The sequence below is a fragment of the Pteropus alecto genome, unplaced genomic scaffold (assembly GCF_000325575.1).
Source record: "Pteropus alecto unplaced genomic scaffold, ASM32557v1 scaffold12, whole genome shotgun sequence".
NCBI classification, from domain to species: domain Eukaryota; kingdom Metazoa; phylum Chordata; class Mammalia; order Chiroptera; family Pteropodidae; genus Pteropus; species Pteropus alecto.
Genome location: NW_006432669.1, coordinates 8,684,168 through 8,704,220, shown reverse-complemented (window position 1 = coordinate 8,704,220; position 20,053 = coordinate 8,684,168). Strand labels below are relative to the sequence as shown.

At 37.3% G+C, this 20,053-nt stretch overlaps 1 protein-coding gene across 8 annotated transcripts in view; it reads right to left on the bottom strand.

Moving 5' to 3' along the window:
* Positions 1 to 20,053, bottom strand: part of CEP126 (centrosomal protein 126) — a 90,002-nt gene that overhangs the window by 43,723 nt on the left and 26,226 nt on the right. For 7 of the 8 annotated variants that reach the window (XR_003044991.1, XR_003044992.1, XR_003044993.1 and 4 more), the window contains exons 3-4: positions 14,943 to 15,088; positions 3,405 to 3,516 (exon numbers count right to left, since the gene is read on the bottom strand). Coding sequence is in view for 4 of the 8 variants with exons in the window: in XM_025043754.1 (XP_024899522.1) it covers positions 3,405 to 3,516; positions 14,943 to 15,088 (258 nt within the window). In the remaining 4 variants the exon portion in view is untranslated. Of the gene's footprint in view, positions 1 to 3,404; positions 3,517 to 14,942; positions 15,089 to 20,053 lie in introns of those variants that run through there. The other variant, XM_025043756.1, reaches the window with a different exon arrangement.

Genomic DNA, 20,053 nt, shown 5'->3' with positions numbered 1-20,053 from the left:
ATTTATTGAATACTTCCAATATGCACAGCGCTGAGCTAAGCACTGTAGGGAATACCTGAATGTGTAAAATTTAGCCATTGTTCTCTAGAAAATTACAATCTGGTTCAGGAGACATATGTACATATAAAAATTAAGCAACAACATATTCAATTATGACTTTCTAATTGCTTTGATCTCTCATTTAATCTCAGATCAAATTGTTTTTATACATTTCTCCTTAAATATTTATCTCTACTCAGAAGCCTCAAATAAAATTTAGTAATCTTGCCAAACTTATATCCTTTCGTTATGTTCCTTTTTATTTTTAAAGTCACCAAGTTCCTTCAGTAACCAAAACTCAAAATTTCAGCTTCTTTTTTTTTTCTTTTTCCATTTTTTATTCCATCATATACCAAAGTCATAATCTATTCTTTCTATGAAATATCTATTCCTTCACTACCACCCTTTTAACGTTAGTCCTCTTAAATTCATAACTGGATCCTCCTGATTTTTCTGCTATTATACTCTTCATATTCCAATTCTTATGCTTCTACCTGATTAACATTCTTAAACTCTTATCTTTATGTCACTTCTCTGCATTGTGAAAAGGCATTTTCATTCATTTTTCTCTCTCATTCTTTTCTTCTGACCACCCAAAATATTTTTATTCTTTATCAGATCTGTCCTTTCTCTACTAGACAAAATAGTACTATTCTAGTTTAGGCAGTAATGATCTATCCCTTGGATTGTCCCATTAATTTTCTCTGGTCTCCTTGCCTCCAATTCCTCGCCATCCTTTTAATTCTCCAACACTCATACCAGTTACCTTTCTAAAATAATAAAGAGGATTATATCACACCCTGCTTAAAATCCTCCACTGGTTTTCTACTTGTTATAGGATAAAGTCCAAGTTTCCTAGCTAGACACGCAAAAATTTCACATCTGATCTCAATCTGCATTTCTAGATCATTTTCTGTCCTACCAGTAACACGTCCCACACTGAACAAATTCTATTTCCTTAAGGGTCTGTGCCTTTTACAACGCTGTAGGCTTAAACATGCCTAAATCCAATTTATGCTTTATTGGACAATTCATACTCATCTTTTAAGTCTTCTTCCCAACTTTCAATCTTGTACTTCTTTATCATGTTGCTAATATTTCTGTAACAGCCCCTGTTACATGGTATTACACATGTATTATAATGTAACTATCATTACACTGTATTATAATGTAACTGCAAGACTTCTTTGGGCAGAGGATCATATCTTATTCATGTTTTTATCTTTTATCTATTGTTCTATCACTCTTTTCCTTTCACAGCCAAGCTACACTTGTTAACTTTACTTTCTTGCTCTCTATTTCTTTATAACTCATTGCAATCTCTTTTCTGTCCCAATGACTTCAATAAAATTGCTCTGACAAAAGTTGCTAGTGTGACGTTTTGTTGTAGAAAATAATGACACATAGCTTCTATGCTGGATATTCTCTTTGCCATTCCAGATTCACTTCTCTACTTGTCTCTGCTTGGCAGAGACTGAAGGATCCCTGGCTTTTTGATTTGTGGATGAGTTTGGCCAATGAAGGCACTTGGCAAGAAATGGGAGGGTGACAGAAGGAAGAGGTTTTTTGATAATTATTCTTCTGGCTTCCTCTCTTCTGGGCTTGGATTAGCAGTAGAAATGTTCCTCTATTTAGGACTACAGGTCCTGTCTGGCAGTCCTCCTCTATAGTTACAGCTTTTCTCAGTTCAGGTCTGTGTGGTAATACTGACTTTGTTTCTGTTTTAGAGGTGCTTTACCATTCTTTGTTGGCTTCCCAGTCCCTTTCTTAACCTCTTTACAGTCACCCTTTTAAATGTACCACTTGTTTCCTGTCAAGATCCTGATGAATATAACTTTTTATGTTATTAGTTCCCTAGAAGGCATCGATCTCTACAATCTGTTCCCCACCCCCATGAAACTCTCTCCTTCCTTAGTTTTCATCATCAACCTAGTCCTATCATTGACCATTCTGTTCTCATTTGCATGCTTCTCTCTCTTTTTTTTTTTCATGTCTTAAATGTTGTTATTCAGTGTTCTAGCCTAGTCCTGCCATCACAGTACATATTCTCCAAGGCTGATCTGATCTCATCAGTTGTGTTGGCTTCCAATATCTTAAGCTTAGAGCTTTCTCTGGAGCTCTAGAGCCATATAATTTCAGTTACGTATAATAAAATAACCTACTGTTTTGTCCTCTTCAATCCATTATCCATACTTGTTCACAATAGAATGGAATGATGTTAAAAAAGAAAAGCTGATTTTATCATCCATTTGCTTAATGTCCTTCATTGACATCTCTTAAACTCTCAAGATAAAAGTTTATATTCCTAAGCATACAGATGTATTTATCTCACCAATCTCATATCTAGCCAAGCTATTGGTATTTTCCTTTCTATCATTCAGCCACACTCTTACGCCTACAACACATCTTTCCTTCAATTACTCTTGGCGTTTGCACATGCTCATCCCTCTATCTGGAATGCCATTTGCCTACTTGTTTTATGATTAATTTCTGTTTTCTTCAAAGCTTTGATGAAGAGTCTACTATTCTTTGAGGTCTTTCCTGAACTATAATGAAGACTAAGGATGAATTTAATTGTCCTTAGTTGTGATCAAGGGAACTATTGGCCACAAGTATTCTAAAAATGGAAATACTTGGTAAATAACACTATGTACAGGTAAAATAGTAACATAATTCATGTCTGAAGTGTAGCTGTTTTTATGTAAATAAATATTAAATATTATCATTATTACTCATTTGGTACTATTCTATACCTTTAAAGCATTATTTCACTTCTCTCCTACATTATATACTAGGGATTATATTTTATAATGTTATACTTCTCCATATCCTCTACAGTGCTTGATCTAGTGCTATACATGCAATAGCTTCAATAAACATTTGTAATAAATAAATGGAAAATACAGGATGTCAGAGGATACTCTGTAGTTAGATGGTCCATTCTATTGTTTCCAGATGACTCATTTAAGATAACCTTGGAGAGGAAGCAGGAGACACTACAGCTTTTTCACGATAACAAGGGAAGATTTTCATTGAGGAAAACCCATTTCTACTATATAGTTACTCCTTTTACCTATATATATTACTCCAATCAACACAATTTTTCATCAATAAAGATGAATAACCAATATCAATATTTTAAAATGGTTTTGATGATAGTTTCCATAGAAAATTATTCAACATAAGCAGCACTATAATACTAAAGACAACAAATTGAAAATTTTCCTTATTCATGAAGCAATTTATATTCCACTCTACCTTAGAGGTGAGAAGTAACTGATAAAAAGGCCTACAAACTCAGCAACTAGAAAGGTATTCAATTGTTGTGCATTAATATTTACACATTATAATCATAAATTCCTTACCTCCAGTTTATTGTTGGTCTGTGCGAAGAGGGAAAGTTCACTTTTGATTTTAAATTGGGTTCTTGAATTTGTTTGAGGGCTTCTTCTAATGGAGGAACTGGTTTTTGAAAAACTGAGGAGATAATAAAGAAAGATCAAATAGTACAGAATCATATTCAATGATCTCTTTATATATAATTTAACTGGTCAATGATAAAATACTACTTTAAAACTTTGATAAAAAGAAAATATTTTTTAGAATAATCTAAATAGTTTAAATTTAGACATATAATTCTCCAAAGAGAAATTGTTACATCAAAATTCTCATCACCAATTTTAAGGATATTTATCAGGAAAAAAGAAACTTTGAGAAATTTTGAGGCTGTTCATTTTTGCATGCAAACCCTATTATATTTGATCTTGGAGTTCCATATATTTCTGACAAAATTTATAAATATTCTTATGAAGAAAAGGGGAAGCTGTAAAAATACCAACATGTTTTGAGCACTTACTGTTATAGATTTTTTTTTTAAGTACTTCATAAGTATTATCTAATTTAATGCTCATTTTGGCCTATTTTTAAAAAATGTTTATATTTTTATTTTTTTCAATTATAGCTGACATACAATATTTTATTAGTTTCAGGTGTACAACATAGTGATTAGACATTTACATAACTTATGAAGTGATCACTCTAATAAACCCAGTACCCATCTGAGAGACAGATGTTATTTGAATCTCATTTTGCAACTGGAGAAACTGAGGCATAGAGAATGTGTGTGACTTGTTCAAAGTCATACATTATACAGACACTCATCCACACACTACTTTGCATAACCTTTAATTCAGCTTCTTGTTTAAATTAAAACAGGTGTCTTTTAAGAATACTGCTTCTCCTGAAGCCCTCTTAAGTAGAGATATTATTTTTCTCCCATCACATACTACATATAACTCAAGGCCTGGAGGTAGCACAGTTGACTTTGCTCTTCACTGACACCTCCAAACTGTCTTTTCTCATTTCTCCTTTAAAAACCCATGTCATTAGGCTATTCTATTATTACAATGTTTATTACTTACTCTAAAATGTTTAAGCGAAACCAGTATATTATTATGCATGGGTTAGTTCAAACTTGAACTCCAGAGATGGTCCATTTCCCTAATCAAGGGGTAATAGTATCTACTAATGAAGAATACACAGTTATGAGATTGTTTGCTAGACATTCTAATCATAAAGAACCAATCCTCTTGAGGCAGATACTATCAAGCTATAGATTTTGACTTTTTAATTAGCATATTTAGTGTCCAAAATGGTTTTTTTGAAATCTAAGTGCAAATTTTATTTACTAATAATCACCAATTGATTCAATTAAAGTAAAACTCCCAATTAAATAGTTAAATGTTTATGGTGGGAGCAGAAGAATATTTTGCCACATTCATTTTCCCTAATGAAGACATTTAGCTAGAATTTTAGCCTTGAAAATGTCATATGAGCATATAAATAACTAAACGAATGTCTACATATGTTTTCAAAAAAATGTGTATAAATATCTATACATACATTTAGATAAATACATGTAGATAAATGTAATAGAGATACACTTACAGATAAAATACAAACACATATATGTAAAAAGGTTTCACATCTTTTACATCTGTCAGTCTCTAAATCAATGAATAAATTTAATGCAAACCAAGTTTTAAAAATCCAACTTAATTTTGAGGGAAATCATCAAAACAATTAAAATTTCTGGATAAATAAACAAAAAGGAAGAGATTACTTGCTTTATTAGACATTAAAATGTTTTAAAGCTTAGGTAATTAAAACAATATGATGAGACAGATAAATGGAAAAAAATAGTAAAGCAGTAGTCACTGGTGTGCATACAATATATGATAAAGAAAATATCATATACAATGGAAAAGATCTAGATTATTTTTTCTCCCAGCTTTACTGAAGTATAATAGACAATTAGTTGCTCATATTTACATTGTACAATTCAATGAATTTTTTTTTCAATTATAGTTGGCATACAAAAATATATTAGTTTCAGTTGTACAGGATAGTGATTAGAGATCTATATAACTCATGAAATGGTCAGCCCACTAAATCAAGTTATTTACCCTCTTCCCCCTTACATATTTTTTACATTGTTGACTATTTTCCTTATGCTACATTTTATATCTCCATAACTATTTTTTATCTATCCATTTGTATTTCTTAATCCCTTTGCACTTTTTCACAATCCCTTCCCCCCCAAACACCCAACCCTTCTCATGGTCTAGTAGCCCTCAAAATATTATATTTATGAGTTCGTTTCCATTTTTGTTGTTGTTGTTTATTTTGTTCTTTAGATTCCACATGTATGTGAAATCGTGGTATTTGTCTTTCTCTACCTGACTTACTTCATTCAGCGCAATATCCTCTAGGATCTACCAAGGCGATATCTTTTTCCATCCCTTTCCTTTTAGTCTGTGTCTTTTAATTGGAAGTGAGTCTCTCGTAGGCAGCATATATAGGGGTCTTGGGTTTTTTTTTTTTTTTTTTTAATCCATTCAGCTTCCCTATCTTTTGGTTGGAGCACTTAATTCTTTTCCATTTGAGGTACTTGTTGATAAATATGTAGTTATCACCATTCGTTATTCATGTTTTTGATACATGCTTTTTCTTTTTAAAGAAGTCCCTCCAACATTTCCTGTAATATACTGGCTTGGTGTTGATGAATTCTTTTAGCTTATTTTTGTTTGGGAAGCTCTTTCTCTGTCCTTCGACTCTAAATGATAGCTTTGCTGGATAAAGTATTCTTGGTTGTAGATCCTGGGTTTTCAAACAATATTTGAATATTTTGTGACGAGCTCTTCTGTCTTGAAAAGTTTCTTTTGAGAAATCGGCTGCCAGTCTTATGGGAGCTCCCTCATAGGTAATTAACTGCTTTTTTTCTTGGTGCTTTTAAGATTCTCTCTTTGTATTTAACCTTTGGCATTTTAATTATGATGTGTCTTGGTGCAGGCCTCTTTGGATTCATTTTTTTGGGGACTTTCTGAGCTTCCTGGGGTTGTAGGTCTATTTCCTTCACCAGGTTAGGGAAGTTTTTCATTATTATTTCTTCAAATATATATTCAACTTCTTGTTCTCTTTCTTCAGATACCCCTATGACAAAGATGTTGTCACCTTTAATTTTGTCTCATAGGATCCTTAAATTATTGTATTCTTAGTTACTTTATTCTTGCCATTCTGATTGGGTGTCCTTTGCTATTCCATCCTCTATATTGGTGTTTCGATCCTCTTCTTTCTCCACTGTTGATTTCCTCTAAAATACTCTTCATTTCAGATAATGTATTCTTTATTTCTGACTGGTTCCCTTTTATAATTTTTATCTCCATTTTTATGTTTTTTTAAATCTCTTTGCTAAAGTTCTCACTGAGTTCATCTATACTTCCCTTAATTTCATTGAGCATCTTTATAACCAGTGTTTTGAACTCTGCATCTGTTAGATTGCTTGACTCCATTTTTCCTTGATTTATGTTCTATTCTTTCATATGGTTTTTGCTTCATTGTTTTCCCATTTTGCCTGCCTGTCTGTTTTTATGTAATAATCAAAGCTTCTAAGTCTCCCGGTCTTATTAGTGTGGCTCTGGTAGTAAGTGTCCAGTAGCATAGTTCTGAGAGGGGTTCTGTTGCAGGCCACGTTTAGCCCCAGCCTGTGTCTCTCTGGGGCTACCTGTTAAGATTTAGGAAGCAATATACAGGTGCTGTGCTTATAGTTGTCTCAAGAAGCCACGCCAGAAATTGAGGTCAGTTGCCACCAGTGTGAGTCTTGGCCCTGCTCAGCAAGTGGCACAGGAGTTGCCAAGGCCACAGCTGGATGTGGCTTGGGTAGGGCCATGAGTTGAGGGAGGTGGAGTTTCAGAAAATCCTCTGGGCAGAGCAACCTCTGTTATCCGGTTTGATGATGTCTCAGCTATGGCAGTGCTGCATCCGCACACTGGGAGTGGGGAGGGCTCAACAGAAGAACAATGGATATTGCCAGCACTTCTGCCCAGGAGAGAGCCTCACCTCCAGTCCTCGCTCTGACAACTCAGTGTCCTCCTGTAAATCTTTGGTGCCCTCCAAATAGTTGACCCGGTGCTGGTGATCAGAACAAGCAGGTCCGTCACCCTGAAAGTCTGGTTGTGGACTGGCCATTTTACTGCTGCTGCCGTCTGCTGCTGCCATACCTTTTGTCCTACTCAGCCGCTTGGGACCGGGCAGTCTTGTGTCTTCGTTTCCTCCTACCTCTAATTGTTGCAGGGTGATTTCTCATTCTCTCCCTAGTTGTAGGGCTTTTGTCCTTCTAGATCCCCAGGCAACTCTGCTTGCTGTTTGCTCTGTGTTTCGGTCTCAACTTTGATGTGGTTGCAAGAGGGGAAGAATGCAGCTTCTATCATCTATGCCATTTTGCCCCTGACATCTCCAAAATGGGTTTTTATTAGTGAAAATAATAGCCTGTTGAGTAGCCTGGTGAATATTAAATATAGGCTTTCTTTGTTGAAATTAAAGGTATTCAAAACAAGTGAATTTTGCTACAAGCATTTTAATCACTCTCAATAGCTGCATGAACAGAATAAGAATCTAGGGAGGTCTATATCCTTTACCCTTATAGATGGCATCTGAAGCTTGATCTCTAATCAGTCTTGGGTCCAGACATTAATATAAGAACATTTCTGATTGTTCAATGCCAGAAGGTACAGAATTCAATCTTTGGAATGCGGCTGTGTATGCCTAAGTAGGCCTTTCGTTTAAGGTATAGTCAGAGAACCTAAAAGGATAGAGAACTGAGACTTTATTGAGCTTACTGAACAAGTTATATGATTTTTTTTTTTGCATCTGTTTTGCTAATGAATGTCTAGATTATAGTCTGAGACTTACTTTTATTAACTTCTACCACTTGTCAAAGAGAACTTCAAAACTAACTAAAACTAACTTAGGTCAATTTACGGCCACCATTACTACTTCTTGTTGCTGTTATCTAATGACCTCTAGTCAATACCTCTCATTCACTGATGATAATTTAAGCCTACATTTTTGAGTACTTACTGTGTATTAGGGCTTTATTATATCATTTAATCCACTAGCTCCAATCCTTCCCAATCTTTTACTCTAATATTCTCACTCTAACAATTTTCTAACCTTATTGAAACCCTCAATATGTTGCCCTTCTTTGTAGCGAAGAGTCAGCTATTATGCATATGTGGTAAAACATTAGTATTAAACACTCATAAAACACTCATATTTTGGGAATAAACTAAAATAATAGACAAATTGTCATCTCACATAGTTTTGTTCTTCACTGATAGTGAATTTTCTTAAATTATTAATTTATTTTGTATAGGTAATATATTCATATTCAGAAATAAGTATATATGATACACATTTGAAGGTTTTGCTCTCCTTGGTCATTTATGTGTTCCTTCACTGTTTCTTTATGCAAATACAAGCAATATAAATATATATTCTAATTTTCTTCTTTTCTAACATGGAATCAGAATATTATGTATCTTGATCTGGACCTTGTTTTTATTTATTTTTATTTATATATTTTTTATTTTTTAAATTTGTTTCAAGTATACAGTACATTAGTTAGACATTTATATAATTTATGAAATGATCCCCTTGATTACTCTATCACCTATCTGGCTCTATGCATAGCCATTACTATACTATTGACTATATTCCCTATTCCGTGCTCCCCATCCCTGTGACCATCTCTCAACTACTAACTTGTTCCTCTTTAACCTTTCACTGCTTTCACCCAGCCTCCCAACCCCCCTCAACTCTGGCTATCATGATTGTCCTCTGTATTTGTGAGTCTATTTTCAATTAGTTTGTTCTTTTTGTTCCTTAGATTTTACATATAAATGAAATCATATGTATTTATCTTTCTCTCTCTGACTTACGTCATTTAGCATAATAACCTCTAGGTCCATCCGTGTCATTGCAAATGGTAGGATTTCAATTTTTTATGGCTGAATAATATTCCATTGTACATATGAACCATAACTTCTTTGTCCAGTCATCAGTTGATGGGCATTTAGGTTGCTTCCATAACTTGGCTATTGTGAATAGCGAGTCAAAAGGTATATCCAGTTTGAATTTTGTGAGGAACCTCCAGACTGTTTTTCATACTGGCTGTACCAATTTGCAATCCCTCCAATAGTGTATGAGAGTTCCCTTTTCTCCGGATCCTTGCCAACACTTGTTTTTTGATTTATTCCTGATGGCCATTTTGACAGGTGTGAGGTGATATCACATTGTGGTTTTAATTTGCATTTCTCTGATGATTAATGAGCTTGAGAATATTTTCATATGTTTATTGGTCATCTGTATTTCCTCTTTGGAGAAATATCTATTCAGGTCTTCTGCCCATTTTTTAATTGGATTTTTTGTTGTTGTTGAGGTGTATGTGTTCTTTATAAATTTTAGATATTAACCGCTTATCAGATGTATCATAGGCAAATATCTTCTCCCATTCAGTAGGCTGTCTTTTCATTTTGTTGATAGTTACTTTTGCTGTGTAAAAACGTTTTAGTTTGATGTGGTCCCATTTGTTTATTCTTTTGTTTCCCTTGCCCAAGGAGATATAGCCAAAACGATTTCTAGTAGCAATATCAAAGTTTACTGCCTATGTTTTCTTCTAAAGTTTTATGGTTTTGGGTCTTACATTTAAGTCTTGAATCCATTTTGAGTCTACTCTTTTGTATATGGTGTAAGAAGGTGGTCTAGTTTCATTTTTATGCATGTATACGTTCAGTTTTCCCAACATTATTCATTGAAGAGACTGTCTTTACCCCATTTTATATTATTGTCTCTGTCATATATCAAATGAGTGTATAGACATGGATTTATTTCTGGTCTCTCTTCTTGTTCTATTGATCTATGTATCTGTTTTTCCTTCACCAGGTTGGGGAAGATTTCTGTCATTATTTCTTCAAATAGATTCTCAATCCTTCACTCTCTTCTTCTGGTACCCCCATGATGTGAATGTTGGTATGCTTCATGTTGTCCTAGAGGTCTCTTAAACTATCTTTATTAAAAAAATTTTTTTTTCCTTATTGCTGTTCTGATTGGGTGATTTCTGCTACCCTGTCTTCCAACTCACTGATTCGATCCTCCGCTTCATCTAATCTACTGTTGATTCCTTCAAGTATATTTTTCATTTAGGTTATCGTATTCTTCTGTTTTGACTGATTCTTTTTTATGGTTTCTATGTCCTTTTTTATGCTTACTGTTCAAGTCCTCATTAAGATCATTTATTGTCCTCCTAAGTTCATTGAGCATCCTTATAACAAATGTTTTAAACTCTGTCTCTGGTAGATTGCTTGCCTTCATTTAGTTTAGTTTTTTCTTTTTATCCTGGAGTTTTCTCCTGTTGTTTCATTTGTGGCATGTGTCTTTGTTTTCTCATTTTAGTTGCCTCTCTGTGTTCATTTCTATGTTTTAGGAAGATTTGTTATGTCTCTCTGCCTTTCCCAGATGGCCTTATGTAGTAGGTTACTAGTGTGGCCCTGTGGCGTAGTCTCCCTAATCACCTGTGCTAGAGGCTCTGGGTGTATTCTTTGTATGGATTGTGTGTGTTCACCTGTTGTAGCTAAGGCTTTATTGCTGTTAGCATGTCAGTAAATGGGATTGACTCTCAGGCTTTTCAATTGGAGATTGGCCATGCCCACAAGGTATGAGTTGCTGTATGGAGGCTGACTCTTAGAGTAGAATTTGCCCTAGCAGGCTTGGGTACCTGTTGAGACCACCCTTTGTATGTACCACTTATGAGGCTAGTCAGGTGTTGCTCTGCTTTGTCTGATGCCAGCCTCCAGATGTGTTGGTTCTGTGGCCCCTTTGGAAGGGCTCCCAAGTAGGCCAAGGTCAGCTGCTGCCTTTCATTTTTTGAGGCTACCTGGTCGGAGACACAAAGCGATCATGGATGGTTGCCTTCTATGCTGGATGTGAAGGTAAGCGGGAGAGACAATGCTGTAAGCCGCAGTCCAGTTACCCCCAGTATCAAGCCTGGGGCAGTTTAGCAAAAGGTCTATTGCACCTTAAGCTCTGAGGTTGCCTACCAGTTACCCATAAGACTGTGCAACTGGAAGAGCCTTTTGGGTGGTACACGAATTGGGATGGTGGGGACCCAGGGAGTCACTGAGATAGAGTAAGCAGATTTCCCTTAGTCACTGCAGTGTCAATTTTCATGTTAGTGCTATCTATGGCTTCCTGTAAAAGTCTCAGATCACAGCAAGGCCAGTTGCTGCCCACTTCAGGTCTGCAAACACCTGAGGTCTTTTAAAAAATACTCTAGCTTGGGGCAGGGTTTGTGGCCTGCCACCTGTCTCTCCAGTGATGCACAGGCCTTGTGCGGGCTGCAGGAGCTGAGTGCTATTGTTTGCTATTGAGTTTGTAGCCCAAGGAAAGCACGGGGTGGGGTTGGCTACTTGGGAATGAGCATACCACAGGTAATTTATGGGTTGGGTGGGACAGGGAATCAGGGAGACGCAGCACCATCAGGCCAATACAGCATCAGAATTGCTGCCAGTTCTGAGTCTGTGAACTCCCTCAAAAGTCACAGATCACAGTGAGGACAGCTGCCATCTGCATCAGGCTCACAAAGCCCTGTGATCCATGCAAGAGATACTGCAGCTCATGCTGGCAGCAGTGGTCAGCCACCACATGTCTGCCCTAAATTGTGCATATTGATCAAGCCTAGGTTTGTTTCCTGCACAGAATGCATGGCCCCGAGAAGGGGCAGGGTAGGGGTGACTTCTTGGCAACAGGCCATTGTGGACAATTTGTGGTTTGGGTAGGGAGGGCTGATCTCACCAGGCCAATGCAGCTTCAAAATTGGCTGTGCGGGGGAAGGGTTCAACACAGGCACAATGGCTCCCATCTGTACACTGCTCTGGAGGGGGTTCCAAAAAAAGGAACAATGGTGGCTGCCCCTCCAGCCCTTGCTCTGGCATCATACAACTCAGTCTTTCCTCATATGTCTCTTGTGCCTCCTGAGCTGCCGACTCTCTGCTGGAGCCCAGGGTGAGTGTCTGCAGGTGAGTCTGTGCATGGGTACTTTAAGCGGGGGACATCTGGGTTTTCAGTTTCCTTCCATCTATCTCACCCTAATGGCTAGAATCTTCACTGATTTTTATAGTCAGATTTTGTGGTAACACTTCTTCCTGGGCTGCGGAGCCCCCCCACATAGGGCTAGGACTCCTGTCTCCTTCAGGGGTGCCTCTGCAGCCACACAACTGATCACATCTTTTTCTTTTTTTTTAAAAAACTACTTTCTCTTTTGCTTTCTTATATATTATTTTCTTTGTTTACTTTTGTTTCCCATATGCTTCCTAGATAACCACTTTTCAAAATCCACTTGTTTTTCTTGCTCCACCTATAGTACATACTTAGTGTGCATAAAGAATTTTATTTTAGGACTCATCCTCAATTTGTGTCTATATTCTGATATTTAGATTATCTTTCCTATGGCTTCATTTATCAATTATGTATCTACTCATTAGTGACTCTTAAATATACATTTCTATTAATATCTTTTCCTTAAATTTTAGACCCATATTTCTACTCGATGATTTGATTTCCCCATTCAGATGAGCCATGGGAAGCTCAAAGTCAATGCATTTAAAATTTAGTAAATGATCTTTCCTACCTCTAACCCAATTTTCCTCTTTATTTGTAAACTTGATTAATATTATTATTACCTGCCAAAAAAATTAATTCATTAAAAAAGTACTTATTGAATGCTAAAAATGTGTGAGAGGCTCTGCGCTAAGGGGGACTGTTCTCCTGGCCTTTCTTCAACTGCTCTGTCAATTAGGACCGAATCCTATTGATTATACCTCCTGACTATATTAGCTCTTATTATCCTATCCAGTGCAGTCCTTTAATTTAGCAGCTTAACACATTTTACCACAAATACTAGAATAATCTCCTTCTACTCTGTCTAATCTAGTATGTCTCTACTTCAATGCATCTTCCATGTTGTAACTGTAATTATCTTTCTAACAAACAAGTCTACTTATAGCAGAGACCCCTAGTTTCCTACTTAATATCAATTTTCCTTTTCTTTCTTGGCAACGGACTCTATATTGTTAATGGTGGTAATATAGCCACACAAAAATTTTTTTTTCAGTTTTCCTTGCAGATGGAGGTGCCAATTGGATATAAACAAATAAAGATATAAACAATTTAAAGGTAGCTAAGAGGTATACCATTTTGTCCTTTACATTTTTTTCCTTCTTCCTGACTGCAGCACTGACATGATGGCTAAAGCTCCAGCAGCTAATACGTGACCATCAGGGTGAAGCTAAACCACATACTAAGGATGGTTGAGCTAAGAGACATAAGGAGTCTGGGTTTCCAGTGAAACTGCATAACTGTCAAACCAGCTTTCGACTGTCTACCTCAGGATTTCAAATTATACGAGAGAAAAATAAACCTCTATCATATTTAAACTATTATTATTTTTAGCAGTATTACTAGCTACCTTTGCTTACAGTATGATCTCTTACTGACACAATAATGGCTTACATTTCAGTTAAGAAACTTTAAGTTTGAAAACTGGTTCCAACTTATTTTTCTAGCCTCAGATCCTTTCTTTTTTTTTTCCTCTTTTTTCCCATCTGATGCTTCGGTATACTGAAATACATAATTTATTTGCAAAAACTGTACCTTCTTCTGGGAAGATTTTCACCTTCTCTTTGCCTGGCAAAATGCTTATTCTTCAAAACTGAAATTAAGTCATTTTTCCAGGGGTGATGTCCTGGATGTCCCTGTATAGGTTTAGTGTTCTTTCCTCTGTGTTCTTACAGTACTTTTTGCATTCTGCTACTATGATAATTGCCATCATATTTATTGATGTTGTTTATATTACTCTCATTTCCACAATAAGCTGTGAGTTGGATTTCTATGTATCTCCTCTTAGCCCAGGGCTTAGTACAACTTGGTACAACATTCCTTTGTTGAATACATAAAGAAGCTGCCTATCCCTTTTCTATTTGAAGCTTTGACATTTTGTTGCTAATTCTGTTACTATTTAAGGTATAAAAAATGTAGATGGATACTAAAGACTGAACCATAATCATATTTAAATTCTTATTTGGTTCCAGGTTTTAGATTGTTGCATTATATCTCTCTGTAGACTCTTTTTATTTTGCCAGTCTCTCAAATATGAATTTGAACCAAAATGTCAGTAAATGTGACACTAATTTACTGAACCTAAATGTTAAAATTTCCTTTATTAAGCTTCTTACTAGATCAATTTAAAAAGACAAAACACTGTAAGCCATTATGAAGCAGAATGAAACATGTGAATGTTTAAAATTTACTAAAAGAGCCAACAAAATATGCTCCAAATTCAACCTAAATTAAATTGCCATTTTTCATTTGGTTGAAGTCATACTACTTAAAAAGTCATATTAATCTTTTTAGTTTAAATTTCCACTTTGTTACTTATTTTATTGTCTGCTCAAGTCAAATGTGATTATAACTTTCATTTCGTTCTCATATTCTTCTAGAAATTAAGATACCTGCTCTCCTCCTCTGTGAAAGAGGAATATGGGCACGCTGGAATTTTTCAGTAACTTCTTCAAACTTCTGTTTTCTTTGTTGAAGTATTTGTTCTCTGATTTGGTGTTCTCTTTCTTCTTGTTCTTTTCGTTTCTCCTCAAAAGCTCTATATTTAAAACATAAAGAAGATAACAGAATTAGACAATAAATTTTTAAAATCTCAACACAAAATACTTTAAAAACAGTGCATTTCTTATGCAATGATGTTTTTATACTTAAAACGTTTACTTACTTAGAAATAACACATTTGAAATGGAAAAAAAAAGCCCTCAGCTAAGAATTTAAATATATCTGTAAGTGGTCATTTCAAAACTTTATCCAGGTCTTTTGCTACAGTGGAGTTTGCAGGAAGATGGAGGACTACATAAAAGCAGGATTTGTCTCCTCCCAGGTCCGCATTGAAATTACAACCAAATTATAAAATAATCAACGTGGAGGATCACCTGAAGTCCAGCTGACTGTTAACACCTATGTCTGATAATATAAAGGAGCCACATCTAAGCCGGTAGGAGGTGCAAAGTCGTGAATGGGGCTGGACCTGCACCCTCTTGTGGTAGAGGATCACAAGGAGGGAGAGTGAGGCTGCAGAGGCTCTCCTGAAGGAGAGCCGGGTCCTGGCCTCATTCAGGGGCTCGCCAACCCAGGGTCCCAGCACAGGGAAAAAGAGATTCCAATAACTCTGACTGTAAAAACCAGAGGGGATTCCGGCCATCTGGGTGAGATGGAAGGAGACTGAAACCCTTGACATCCCTTCGAAGGACCCGCTCATAGGCTTTCTGACCTGTGGACACTCACCCAAGACACTGGCAGTGGGTCAGAGGCTCACCGGGATCCATAATGAGAAAGTCTGTATTATCTGGTGCCAGAACAAAGGCTGGAAGAGCAGCCACCATTGTGCCTTACTCCAGCCCCTCTACTGGGCAATCTACAGACCACGCCAGCTTGACTGTGCAGACCCCTCCCACAGGGACATTAGGAAGCACTGGCCTGAGAGATTCAGCCATCGCCTAGGCTTTTGTTGCTGATGGTTACCACGCCCTGCACCAATTCAGGCCCAAGCATTCCCAGTTGGCAGCTAGTGCTGTGAACCGCAATTCCAAGATAGTTTCAGGCAGATCACTGTTGCCAGCACAAACTTGGGTGGATATCTGGGACCTGTGGGCCAGTCCCAGACAGCAGCTGGTCTTGCTGTGATCTGGGACTTCTGTGGGAATGTGGGAACGGTTACTAAAGTTTCAGCAAGACTGAGGATATATTGATCTGACTGCAATTGTCTCTCTGAGACCCCACCCCACCCTACCCACAAATTGCCCCAGGCAGGCCCATTGACATGAACTGCCATAGCCCTGCCCTTCCCCTACCATCTCCCAATCTACACAACTTTGGCTAGCACAGGGCGGGCACTGCATGGAAATCAGTGGCAAGCACACCTCTGCTGCTTGACTGGGGAGCACAGGGGTCTGTGGATGGCCCCAGACTTCAGTTGGTCTCACTGTGGTCTGTGACTACAGCGGGAATGCCTAGGCACAGAAGTTGCAGCAAAACTGAGGCCCTTGCCTCCCTGAGATCCCACTTCACCCAAGCCACAAAAGGCCTGCAGCCCATTGACAGGCAGCCTCTTGTGCCCTCCTTGGCTCTGGGGTTGTGCAGTCTGCACAGGCAACAGACCTTGGCTAGTGCAGTATGCGCATTTTGGGGAAAATAGTTGTGGGCAGGCCACTGCTACTTGTAGGAGCTGCAATCTCTTGAGGGGATTGCAGGGATCTGTATTGGCCTGATAGCCCTTGACTCCCTGAGCTCTTGCCCCATTCAATACACAAAGTGCCCACCGCATGCTGATAGGAAGCTGCCTTTGCCCTGGGGTGGCACATTCAGGTCCAGGTGGGCAGCGGCTGACCTTGCAAAGATTGGAAACTTGTATAGGAGCCACAGAGACAGCGTTGCATGTAAATTGACACTGCAGTGGCAGGGGGGGAGTTTATTCAATAGATCCAGGAGACTCCTGGGGTCCCTGTACCACCCAACGCACATATCACCCAGAGGCTCTTCCAGTTTCAGAAACTTATGGGCAACTGACAGGCAGTGTCAAACCTGGAGGAGCACTGGTCCCTCTGCTAAACTGCCTCTAGGTCAGGGACAAGGGATAACCGACCGCTGCCTATAGCGTTATCTCTTCCACTTACTTATAGATCCAACATAGGCAACAGCCATCTGTGTATCACTTTGTAGTTCCCACTGGGTAGCCCTAAGCAATCAAAAGCAGTGGCTAACCTTGGCCTACAGGGGAGCTCCTCCCAAGGGACCACAAAACCAACGCATCTAGAGGCTGGCATCAGATAGCAACAGAGCAACCCCAGACTAGTCCCATTAGTGGTACCCACCAAGGGTGGTTGCAACAGGTACACGAGCCTACTAGAGCAAATCCCACTCAGTGGGCTCAGCCCCAACACAGTAACTCTTACTCTGTGGGTGCAGCCAATTCCCACAATTAGTCAGCCTGAGCCTCAATCCTATCTACTGATGTACTAAGAACAATAAAGGCTTGGCAACAACAGAAGATCACACACAACCCACACAAAGATCACGTCCAGAGACCCCGGCATAGGGGATCAGAGAGAGTGTGCCACTGAGTCACACAGGACACCTTCCACATTAGGCCATCTGGCCAAGGCTGAGAGATGAAACAAATATTCCTGACACATAGAAATGAACATAGAGAGGATAATAAAATGAGAAAACAAAGAAACATGCCATGAATAAAACAACAGGAGAAAACTCCAGAAAATAAGCTAAATGAAATGGAGGCATGCAACCTACCAGAGACAGAGTTCAAAATAATGGTTATAAGGATGTTCAACAAACTTATGGGAAGAATGGATGAACACAATGAGAACAGTGACAGGAGATAGTAAGCATAAAAAAGGACAAAGAAACCATAAAAAAGAACCAGACAGAAATGAAGAATACAATAACTGAAATGAAGAATACATTAGAAGGATTCAACAATAGATTGAATGATGCAGAAGATCAAATCAGCAAATTGGAAGACAAGGTAGCAGAATACACCCAGTCAGAACAACAACAACAACAACAAAAAGAAAAAAAATGAGGATAGTTTAAGAGACCTTTGGGGCAATATGAAGCATAAAAATAGCTGGATCATAGGAGTACCTGATGAGGAAGAGAGAGAGCAAGAGTTTGAGAGTCTATTTGAAGAAATAATGACAGAAAACGTCATCAACCTGGCAAAGGAATTAGACGTACAAGTTCAGGAAGCACTAAGAATCCCAAACAAGAGGAATTCAAACTAAGACACATCATAATTAAAATGCCAAACATCAAAGACAAAGAGATAATCTTAAAAGCAGCAAAAGAAAGGAAGCTAGTTACTTACAAGGGTACCTCCATAAGAATGAATGCTGATTTTTCAATGGAAACTTTGCAGGCCAGAAAAGACTGGCAAGAAATATTTAAAGTTATGAAAAACAAGAATCTACAACCATGAATACTCTACCCAGAAAGGCTTTCGATTAAAATGGAAGGTGAAATAAAGAACTTCCCAGACAGAAAAAGGCTTAAGGAATTCATCACCAACAAGCCAATATTATAAGAAATGTTAAAGGGTCTTCTGTAAAAAGAGAAAGTATAAAAAAGAAAATATAAATAACAAATATGAATAATAAAATAGCAGTAACTATCAGTAATCATTTTAAGTGTAAATGGATTAAATGCTCCAATCAAAAGACATAGGGTAACCAAATGGATAAGAAAACAAGACCCATACATATACTATCTATAAGAGACCCACTTCAGAGCAAATGAGACTCACAGACTGAAAGTAAAGGGATGGAAAAAGATATTTCACGTGAACGGAAATTTAAAAAAAAAAGCCAGGGTAGAGATACTTATATCAGATAAAATAGACTTTAAAACAAAGGCTATAATGAGAGAAAAAAGGGCATTACTTAATGATAAAGTGATTGATAAATTAAGAGGACATAACCTTAGTAAACATATACACATCCAACATAGGAGCACCTGCATACATAAAGCAACTATTGACTGACATAAAAGGAGAGATATCAATAGTAATACATGCATAGTAGGAGACTTTAACACCCCATGACACCAATGGACAGATATTCCAAGCAATAATTCCAAACAAGGAAGCAATGGGCCTAAAAGACACACTAGACCAGATGAATTTAATAGATATTTTCAGAGCAGTTTACCCCAAAGCAGCAAAATATATAGTCTTCTCAAGTGCACATGGAACATTTTCTAGGATAGAACACATGTTAGGACACAAATCAAGTCTCAATAAATTTAAGAAGATTGAAATCATATCAACCGTCTTCTCTGATCACAATGGTATGAAACTAGAAATCAACTACAAGAAAAAAACTAGAAAATACAAAAACACATGGAGGCTAAATAACATGCTACTAAACAATGAATGGGTAATTAATGAGATCAGGAAGAAATCAAAAGATACCTAGAGACAAATGAAAATTAAAACACAACAACTTAAAATCTATGGGACACAGAGAAAGCAGTCCTAAGAGGGAAATTCATAGCAATACAGGCCTACCTCAGGAAGCAAGAAAAAGCTCAAATAAACAATCTAACCTTACACTTAAAAGAATTAGAAAAAGAACAGCAAACAAAGCCCAGAGTGAATCGAAGGAAGGAAATAAGATCAGAGTGGAAATAAATGAAATAGAGTCTAGAAAAATGATGAGAAAGATTAATGACACCAAGAGATGGTTCTTTGAAAGGATAAACAAAATTGACAGACCTTTAGCTAGACTCATCAAGGAAAAAAGAGAGAGGACTCACATACATAAAATCAGAACTGAAAGAGGAGAAATAACTATGAATTCCACAGAAATACAAAGGATGATAAGAAAATACTCTAGCAATTATATGCCAACAAATTGGACAATATGGAAGAAATGGACATATTCCTAGAAACACATAATATCCCAAGACTGAGTCAAGAAAAAACAGAAAATCTGAGATGACCAATTACCACCAATGAAATAGAATCAGTAATCAAAAAATTCCCCAC